Here is an 11,187-nt window from a genome sequence, read left to right on the forward strand (position 1 = left end):
GGCGCCTGTGGTGACTTCGGCTTATAGTTTGTAATGGTCATGAGGCCTTTCCATACGGAGGAGGAATTCCCGTCAGAGAGCTGCTGCCGCAGTTCTCTAAGAAGCGAAGTTTCGGCTCCCTCACCTCTTTGGCGAACTTGTACTGAAATAGAACTTGTACTTCTAGGATTACACAGCATGGAGGGATTTCAGACCTGAATTCAGAAGCATGAACAGTAAATTACAACGCATAAGCAGCAAAGAGATGACATCAGGAAGGAACCCTTTTACACCCACGGTTCGTGATTCACTAATTGCTTTGTTCGTATTCTACTACTTGAAGAGAGTGAACCCTCTGGACCTCCATACAACAGAATGGTAATGGGGCATGTTGAGCTGCTACAATAATATAACTCCACTTTCGGAGGATAGGGCCTTTAGCTGACGATGCTGTGGGCATCCTGACCGTGGGATTGGCTGTCCAACATGATGGGTGGTTCACAGAGCAGCAGGTCATCCTCTCCCAGCATGGAACTGTGGTCAGAGTTCACAAAGTTGGGGATGTTGAAGTTGGACAAGAAGGCTCTCTCTCTGTCTGACTTCATCTCCTCCGTCAGTCCCCGGAGGGGCTCCTCCCCCACCTCCCTCATCTCCTCCAGCCCACAGGAGGCGCCGACGACGCCTACGAGCCTGCCGTGGCCCCTCTGAGGCTGGTCCCCTGCCTGGCCATTAACTCTCTGGTCCGCCGGCTTGCTCTGCCCCTGGGCCTGCTCCTCGTTGATGTAGAAGTGGGAGAAGGGACGGGGCTGCTCCAGCAGAGGGCGAGAGAAGGCCTGGTCATTTTCGTGTTGGGGGCTGTGCATATCCACCATGCAGTTCCCCAGCCGATGGCGCTTCCCAGCAGGCTCTGGGTTCCTATCGGGGATAGAAGAGGATGGATGAAAATACCAGGGCTGTAAGGTTCAAATTAAATTGACATTATCAACTTCAGAGGCCAGAATGTGGGACCTATAAAGACTTTTACTATCCAATAGCATTGTGAGGCTGAACAACAGGACCCATTGACTATGTAAATGTGCTAAAAGAAATTAAAATAAACATTTAAATACTTTTTTTTTTTAATAGCTAAAAGTGATGTTGTAATTTTGCAACGAGGGTCTTACAGGGTTTTCGCTCAAGGGTAATACCACTCCGTTTAAGTTATCATGTGTACTATTTCTATAGTCTAGGAGTCTAGGACAGTCCAATGGAAGTTGGATTTTGTAGACGCACAGAACGTTTTTAGTTTCATACATTAGTGCATACTGGGTACTATTTTTCCAAATTATTAAATTAGTGCACAGACTGGAACGTGTTCCGCGAGAACACAGACAATATAAATGACTACACTGAAACAGTGTTGGACTTTGTTTGTACTCTGGTAGAAGAAACAATCCCCTCTACCAAAATTAGAGTTTACCCAAACCAAAAGCCCAAAACCGTCCGTGAGGCTCTGAAAGCGCACACCTCAGCCTATAACGCTGGGCTCGTGACAGACAACATGAACGAGCACAAGGCGGCGTGATACAATGTCAAGAGGACAGTAACAGTGTAACAGTAACAGACTCAGTGTTCAGGATAACAGAACATGAGGTGAGGAGGACCTTTAAGAAAGTGAATATCAGGAAGGCAGCAGGACCGGACGGCATCCCCGGCCGCGTCCTAAAAGTCTGTGCCGACCAATTGGCCCCGGTATTCACTGACATATTTAACCTGTCCTTGGAACAGGCTGTCATCCCCACCTGTCTGAAGAAGTCCACCATTATCCCTGTACCCAAAAGATCCAACCCAGCTTGCCTCAACGACTATCGCCCTGTAGCTCTCACCTCCATAGCCATGAAGTGCTTTGAGAAGCTTGTGAAGGGCTACATCTGTTCCTCCCTCCCCATCAACCTGGACCCCCTGCAATTTGCATACCGCCCCAACAGGTCCACGGAGGACGCCATAGTATAGCCCATGTGCTGCACACAGCAGCATCACACCTGGACAAGAGGCAGGGGAACTATGTGAGAATGCTGTTCATCGACTACAGCTCAGCATTCAATACCATAGTCCCCTCCAAACTCGTAGCCAAGCTCAGGGACCTGGGCCTGAACTATGACCTCTGCCAGTGGGTCTTGGACTTCTTGACGGGTTCCCACTCTCCAAGACATTTACAACAAGTGTTGCAGGGCCATGGCTAAGAGAATAATCAAAGACTCTAGTCACCCAAAAAACTGCCTCTTTGAACTGCTGTGGTCAGGCAAGCACTACCGGAGTCTCATGGCCAGTACAGAGAGACTCAGGAGGAGCTTCTATCCCCAGGTCATCAGGATGCTCAATGTGGACTCTATGCAACATTAACCCATCGGGCCATCCATTCTACATTAATTGCACACACATCCACATGCACACACTCACTTTAAACACTCACCTTTAACATTCACTTTAAACACTTTTTAACACTACACCCTATTTGATCTAGTTATTACTAACTATAGATTTGCACTACTTCTCTACCTCATTTTTGCATTTTGTAATGTACAGTTCCCCCCCCCCCCCCCCACCCCACCTACCCAACCTCCTCCAATGTACAGTTTCTTCCCCCTCAAATGTATATACTCTCTTTTTAGACTCTTTTTGTACTCATAAACAGTACTGTATATTTGTAGATCTGGTATGTCAAATGTCTAGATGCAACAGTACTGTATCTGTATGTCATGTATGTCATAAATGTCGATATGAATTGAAAATGGGGGACCCTGATGTAAACAAGACAAATGTCTTTCTCAGGTCTGCATCCCCTTAACAATTGTGTGTATTGAGCCGTACTGTATTGTACCCATTCTGCAATCTGTTAAATAAAGTGTTCATTCATTCATTCATTCATTCATTCATTCATTCATTCATTCATTCATTCATTCATTCATTCATTCATTCATTCATTCATTCATTCATTCATTCATTCATTCATCCACTGTGTTCAGAGACGGCAACCTTGAGGCATATTATGTCAGGCTGTAAGACTTTTCCAAGGCTTGAATAGGCAGGTTTTGAAGAGCTTAGCGGCAGGAATTGAAAGTAGAAGAGTACAGGTGAATTCAGGATGTAATTTGTCCGTGAGGGAAAGAAATGTAGAGAAGGTAGTTTTTTAGGCAGGCATGAGTCAGGCCACCTAAATAGAGCTACTGAATGGGAGATGCAGGTAGATTTGGGAGGAAAATTCATTGTACCACGAGAGATAGTTAGCACTAACCTGAGGCCTGACCTAGTATTATGGTCTTGTAGTCAGCGGTTAGTTTATTTTATATAATTGACCGTGCCGTGAAGTAGTATCTTGAAAAAAGTTAATGCTGTGGCGAGGACTACAGTCAATGAATGGGGCTGAATGATTATTTAATCAATGTGCATCAGGGACTGATGCGTTACTGTAGCTCACTGTAGTTGCAATGTTGTTTTGAGCTATTAATATTTTTTACAGGTTAATAACCTTTTATTTCCGTGGCAACCAGTGTGGCAAACTATAGAGCACACGTTGCTGTTGGAGTGGGATAAGAAATGCCACCTTATTCCCATGGGTGAACTAATCCTACAGCATCAATCGCCATGGCAACCAGTGTGGTGTGGTGTGGGCAGTGCATGTGAGCGGATCGGAGCGTGAGCGGCACGGGGCGCGGAGCGGCCGGTTTTGACGTGAGCGAGGAGTGGGTTTTAAAATGAGTCGGCGCGACGTCCGGAGCGAGAGTTCTCCTCCGCTCCAATCCACTCCAGGTCGCTCACAGTGGTTTAACACTGTTGATGTAATATACATGCAGTACAATACCAAAGCAACAGATGGCGATGTACAAACATGAAGGCCATTTTCAACCAATGAGAAGGGTGAACCTGTGATATCCTGTTCAGGCTTCACTCCTCCTCCTTCACTCACTCCTGTTAGAAAAAGTATCGACGCCATTGTTGTTGACGTTAGCTTACATGCTAACGTTAATGGCAGTGACCATAGCATTGTGGCTCGGCTAGCCTATCATCGCTTAATAGAGCTAGTGAATGGATAAACAACGTTATTTAACATTGCAGAATGGCTACAATTACAATGCGGCTCAATACAAACAATTGTTTAGGGGCCTAGGGGGTGTAGACTGTTGTAGTTTGAGCTAATTTACACCATGCTCCAAAAAAAAAAAAAAAAACTGCCGAGCGATCTGGCGCGGGGAGCGGGGAGCGCTCGATTCAAGGTGAGCGGGGAGCGAGCGGAGAGCGACTTGGGGGCGGGGTCAACATGAGCGATTAGCGGAGTGGACCAAGCTTTAAAGAGCGAAGAGCGGATTTCTCGGCCGCGCCGATCCGCTCACGTCCCCTGGGTGTGGGGGGGGGGGGTGTTCTCAGTGTCCGCTATGACATCTTTCCCAATGCATTGTCTATGGAGCGGTTCCATACTTTACACTTGATTACATCACACGTTTTAATTTGAGCACTCTAGTCTTTGGATTTGAGAGAGTTCCTAATGTTTACTAATATTTTTGGACTGTCTTAGACCCAGGGCTTGACATTAACACCCGCCAAATGCGGGTAGAATTCGGCAGTGGTGTGTAACTCCGTCACTCTTACCAGCCACTTTGGCGGGTAGACCATGCAGTTTCACCGTTTTAGAGTCGTAGTGAAGAGTCTCTCTCTCTCTCTCTCTCTCTCTCTCTCTCTCTCTCTCTCTCTCTCTCTCTCTCTCTCTCTCTCTCTCTCTCTCTCTCTCTCTCTCTTTTTTTCTCTTTCTCTCTCTCTCTCGGAACGCAATGCGCGCTTACTTGTGTCGTGCATAATGAGAGTCTGATGACAAACAGCAAAGAGGGTAGGATCATTTAACTGAATAATACTTGTGTACATCATTCTGAAGTGTGTGACTAAAAATTGTGTTGTGGAAATTGTTAATTGTAAATTAGTATCACCCAGCTGACAGAAACTGGAGGCGTGGCCACTGTGCATGGGACTTTTGCTGCAGGTGTCACTCATCAGTAATTAGTGATAGTGATTTAAAGACTTGCTGGCTTAGCGTCAGCGAAGCGTCGAGAGACGAAGAGGGACAAAGAGGAGGAGTTTTCCTGGGTCATCTTTCTCTCCCATTACAGAAGCCGAGACCCTGACACTGGTAACGTCGAACCGTCCGAATACATGCCAGCTGGACCAGCTACCCTCCCCACTCCTCCAGACCATAGCACCGGACATCCTCCCATTCCTAACTGCAACCATCAACTCCTCCCTCAACTCGGGGGTGGTCCCCACCTCCCTAAAACAAGCCAGAGTCACGCCCCTCATAAAAAACCCAACCCTGAACCCCACCGTCATAGGCAACTATCGTCCTGTCTCTCTTCTCTCCTTCCTTTCTAAAACACTTGAACGTGCTGTATCCAACCAACTTACTGCTTATCTCTTACAGAATGACCTCCTAGACCCCAATCAGTCTGGCTTCCGGACTGGCCACTCCACAGAAACGGCCCTCATTGCGGTCACAGAGGCACTTCACTTAGCAAAAGCGAAAGGCCTCTCCTCTGTCCTGATTCTCCTAGATCTATCTGCAGCCTTCGACACAGTCAACCATAAGATCCTCCTCGCGGCCCTCGCAGGAATGGGAGTGGCTGGATCTGCGCTGACATGGCTGACATCATACCTCAACAACCGCTCCTACCAAGTGTCATGGAGAGGGACTCTGTCGGCCACCCGCCCCCTGCGGACGGGTGTCCCCCAGGGCTCGGTCCTAGGACCCCTTCTCTTCTCCCTCTACACTAAATCACTGGGTAACATTATCACGTCTCATGGCTTCTCATATCATTGTTATGCCGATGATACTCAACTCTTCCTCTCCTTCCCTCCCTCAGATATCCACGTCTCTGAGCGGATCTCGGCATGTCTGTCCGACATCTCCGCCTGGATGACGACCAACCACCTCAAACTGAACCTAAGCAAAACAGAATTGCTCCACCTGCCGGCCAAATCCTCCCCCCTGACCGACCTCTCCATCACAGTCGAGAATGCAGCTGTGACCGCGTCCCCGACCGCCAAGAACCTTGGTGTTGTCCTCGATGACCAGTTGAACTTCTCTGCTCACATCGCAGCGACAACCAGAACCTGCAGATTCCTCCTGAGCAACGTCAGAAGGATCCGCCCCTTCCTGACAAAAGAAGCCACCCAACTCCTCGTCCAATCAACAGTCATCTCCCGCCTCAACTACTGCAACGCACTGCTAGCTGGCCTCCCGGCCACTGCCACCAAGCCTCTTCAACTCATTCGAAACGCAGCGGCCCGCCTGATCTCAAACCTACCGAAGTCTGCCCATGTCACCCCACTTCTGGCTCCCCATTGCTGCACGTATCCGCTTCAAGGCCCTCGACCTAGCATACTGTGCGGCAAAGGGAACCGCTTCCGCCTACCTCCGGTCAATGGTCTCTAACTACACACCCTCAAGACCCCTACGCTCTGCATCTTCTGGCCGCCTCAGACCTACTCCTATCCAAGCTCCCGGAGGGTCATCAAAGAGAAGACGCCTATTCTCAGTCCTTGCCCCACAATGGTGGAATGAACTACCCACCCCAGTTAGGACAGCCGAATCCCGTCCAATCTTTCGCTGTCGACTAAAGACTCACTTCGTCAACCATTATCTGAAATGATAATAATAAAAAAATTAAAAAAATTAAAAAATTAAAAGAAATCTAACCCTGACTAACCTTACTGTCATGCACTTGTCCTAATAAACTAACCTACACTGTAACACGCAACACTTTGATAAACATTGTTACTCAGCTGATAGAGTTGTACCCTTCTTGCTGTCTTGTCGTACAGAACTTGTAAGTCGCTTTGGATAAAAGCGTCAGCAAAATTACTAAATGTAAATGTATATGTAAATGAGAGTCTCTCTTTCTCGGAACGCAGTGCGCGCTTACTTGTAATGAGAGTCTCTCTCTCTTTGTCTCAAGTAGCCAAACTTTACACTATAAAAACAAACTGGATATTTGGATAGAGTGTGTGTGTGTGATTTTTTGGCTGGTGAAAATGCTGAGTGGCTAGTGACTTTGGAAAACCACTAGCCACAGTGGCTGGTGAGCCAAAAAGTTAATGTCAAGCCCTGCTTAGACCATTATGCATAACATGTGAAAATGGGTGTAGTTCCCCTTTAAAGTGTTTTCTAGTTGACCAGTTTTAATAACTCACAGAAGTAATTCGAACCTTACTCGTTGCATGTTACTCTCTCTCTTGTGGTGTATAAAAAGTGGTTGCTGCTGCCAGTGAAAAACCATGAACATCAACGTGGGCTGACGTGTTTAGTGATGATTTCCATTGACCTACACTACAGTATCACCGGTCTGCAGCATCAAGTTGCAGCATGGCTAGCTACAGTCTGTAGCTACCCCCAGAGGCGTAGCTAAATTAGCGTGGGTATGCACTGCTCTGTGCGGGTCCATTGGCAGTAGAAAAAAACAAAAACAATGCGGAGCACGGATTTCACCACGGGACGGCAAGGTAGTGGAACGGCACGGTGGTGTAGTGGTTAACACTGTCGCCTCACAGCAAGAAGGTCAAGGGTTTGATTCCCGCTTGGGGACCAGGTTTCCATGATGCCAGGTACCCAGGTGGGTGATCTCCCAGGCCTTTCTGTGTGGAGTTTGCATGTTCTCCCTGTGCTCGCAAGGGTTTCCCCCCCGATAAGATAAACCCAATGGAAAAACATGCACAACAACAGATCGCTAACGCTGTGGCGTCCTTGACGAACACGGGCAGGAGCACTTGGATTGGTCCCCGGGGCGCGGCTCACGTTGACGCCCCCTATCTGCTCCCGGCTGCCCATGGGGGGGAAGGACGACGGGATGGGTCAAGTGCAGAGACTCAATCGCATCGGCGACTGAGAAAAAGACAATGCATGTGTGTGTGTGTGTATCCCGGTGTGTGTGTGCCGATCCAATTGCATGTCCAGTTCATTGCATGCCGAATAAAGACCCCCTAAAGAGGTCCTGCATTATTATAGTGGAAAGGCACCAAAACTGTGAAATAAGACAAGTCAGATTTTGCACCCAGCCGTATTCAGAAACTGTGCCTTTAAACAAGTTGTTTGGAATTCCGTCTTTATGTGAATGTCACACAAAAAGCTCATTGCAATGCATGGTACTTGCTTGTGTGTGCATGTGAAGAACGCATGTGTTCCCAAAGGTCAGTGAATACCACGACCACAACACCAGAGGGAGTTCCATAAATCATGTTCAACCCAGATTCGGCACAAACAAGTAAAGGGTCTAAACACGTTTCGCAATTATGCCACATCAATGTGGCATACCCACAGCCGTAAAAAAAAAATGTGAATCCCTACCCATCTTCAAAACCGCTCTCAAAGAGCACCTACGGGAGGCTGCAATTCGAAACTGGCCCCCGTAAATGTCCAAACCCCCCCTCCCACCCACCCACCCACCATATTATCTGTTAGGATCTCTTTTTAACAGTAGTGTATATTTGCATATCTTGTATGTCACAAATGTAACAGTACTGTATACCTGTATGTCATGTATTGTCATAAATGTTATGATATATATATATGTATATCTGTATGGCCCCCATACATGTCCAAACCCCCCCTCCCACCCACACACCCCCTCCTAATGTACAGTCTCCTCCCCCTCGTATGTATATATTTTCTGTTAGGATCTCTGTTTAACAGTACTGTATATTTGCATATCTTGTATGTCACAAATGTACCTGTCATGTATGTCAGAAATGTCATGATATATATCTGTATGTTGCGTATGTCATTAATGTCATTATTAATTGAAAATGGGGGACCCTGATGTAAACAAGACAAAAGACTTTCTCTGGTCTGCATCCCCTTAACAATTGTGTGTATTGAGCCGTACTGTATTGTACCCATTCTGCAATCTGTTAATAAAGTTTTCAATCAATCAATATAGCGACTAGCTTGTAAATGTTCTCTTTTATACATAAAGTTGAACCTAAAATATGTTTCTGACAGCATTTTTAGCAGTCGGTTTAATATGATATTGCCGGGTCTAGAGTCATATTTGATCTGCAATACCTAGTTTGACAGTTTGTTTGGTCATTTACGCACAGTTCCAGTGCACAGCAGAAACAGGGGGGTATAGAGGCATGATAGAATGCATAATCTGAGTGTTTTTTCAGCAAAAAGCTTCAAAGACATGTTTAGGGGACCTCAGAGACAATTGAACTACAATATAGAACCTTTAATTTGTTGTAGGGAGGTCACTCAGCCAATCAGAGGGCCCCTCAGAACGGCAATCATCATGCCAAACATAATTTCAACCGACCAATCAGAGGGCCCCTCGGAACGCCAATCATCATGTCAAACATCATTTCAACTGAATTGCAAAATGTTTAAATGGCTGTATACTGGTGCGGAAGGGCCCCCAAATAGTTTTTTGCTTAGGGCCCCCAAAGGTCTAGGGACAGCTCTGGTGCAGACTTACTCTTGATGTGGGGCTCCAGTCTTCGTCAGCAGGGTGAGAACAAAGAACATGAAGATGACAAACACAGCCAGTCCCACCCAGAAGCCGATGACGATGGAGTCTGCGTTGGTCAGATAGAGAAGACGTTGGTCAGAGAAGACGTTTGTCATTAATTATGATGTCATGTATTGTAATGTCACATTTGACTATATGGTTATTTTTATGTACTTTTGTTTTTATATTTACCATTAATTTTATATCGTTTTTGATATAGGCTACTATTAAAGAATATTTTCCTGTCTTTCCCTGATTCTTTGGGAGGGGCCTGCTGGAGTCGTTATACAAGCTTTGGACTTTAAGTTCAAGCAATGAATAAAACGATTAAATTCAAGCTGGAGCTGTTATTGCTACAAACAAAGATGTGTTTTTTTTTACTCGTTAATTATGTTTATTTATATTTTCTATCTTCAAAAACACCCTCGTGAAAAGTAAAGGTGCAATATCTCATCGTGTCTGAGGTGAGAAAAGAGCCAGACACTTGTTGTAACTGCAGCTGGCAAAATACGCATAATATAAATAATAATAATATAATAAATATTGCAAGATTGGAAAAAGGTGCAGATGATGCGAGAATGAAAGTTAATTCACACACACGCACGCAGAGAGAGAATGCAAAGCAAACAGAATGATAGCCTATACTCGGGTCTATGTAAGGTGTGTATCTCGCTTACATCTGTGCGCCTTAAGACCCTCAAAAGACACTGGTTCTTCGGCGTCATAATATTCGTATTGCCACACGTAATCACTGCCACGAGCGCTGGCTCGGCTCTGGTTGTGGAATTCGGACATCTCAGGTGGAATTTATCATGATGAACCTTATAAATGGAAAGAAGAACATTACCAAAAGTAGCAAACATTACGAAATGCATATAATGAATCCACAAATATCGAATGTGGATAAGTTTATTATAACGCATGCTTATAAGTTATAAATATAAACACAATATCACATTTCGGCGAATGGTTGAATATACGCACGTCTCATCATCATGATGACTTTAAAGTGTATCCAATGTCTCCTGAAAGCGTTGATATCGTTCACCTCGAATTCGCCCGTTTGGTCGGTTATTATTATTTTTTTTAATCAGCGCCTATTTTCCATAACGCAAAAAGTCAACGAACCCAACCCGTCGGCGGCATCCTCAACATAGCAAACTGTTCTAATGCGTGTCCTGCCTCCCTGACTCCCTGTCAACAGCCTCGCGGTTGGATAGACGCGTGTGCGTGCGTGTGTTTGTGTGTGTGTGGAGGGAGGCACCTTAACCACATTGCGAAAACTGTGTGTGTAGGGGGGGGGGGGGGGGTAAATCGATTTTCGATTCCAGCTCCTCTCGGCAGCGTGTCGAAGTGTCCTTGAGCGAGACACTTACTCCCTAACTGCTCCCGATGAGCAGGTTGGCACCATGGTTGCCTCCACCATCGGTGCGTGTGTGAATGTGTGAGTGAATGGGTGAATGTGAGGCATAAGTTGTAAAGTGCTTTGGATAAAAGTGCTATATAAATGCAGTCCATTTGCCAGTGCCTTGCCTTACTAGATGTAAAGGATTGATCTCTTCACAGATGGGGTAACAAATGCCATGGAGCAAGACTTATGATATTAAGATTTGAGATGCTTGGAGTTGGAGCACAGCTTGCCCTTACGGGAAAAGTATTGCGGTAGTTTGATGGTATTTTCAGT

At 46.0% G+C, this 11,187-nt stretch overlaps 1 protein-coding gene across 1 annotated transcript; it reads right to left on the reverse strand.

Moving 5' to 3' along the window:
- Positions 1-416: 416 nt before the first annotated feature.
- On the reverse strand, positions 417-10,298 carry LOC311228366 (melanocortin-2 receptor accessory protein 2A-like; the record flags this gene model as incomplete). Its single annotated transcript, XM_084314275.1, has 3 exons — positions 417-894; positions 9,471-9,570; positions 10,181-10,298. 3 exons carry the CDS (start codon positions 10,296-10,298, stop codon positions 417-419), a joined length of 696 nt encoding a protein of 231 aa, XP_084170401.1.
- Between the last annotated feature and the right edge of the window lie 889 nt (positions 10,299-11,187).

Source organism: Notolepis coatsorum (assembly GCF_963971535.1).
Source record: "Notolepis coatsorum genome assembly, chromosome: 5".
Lineage (NCBI taxonomy): Eukaryota > Metazoa > Chordata > Actinopteri > Aulopiformes > Paralepididae > Notolepis > Notolepis coatsorum.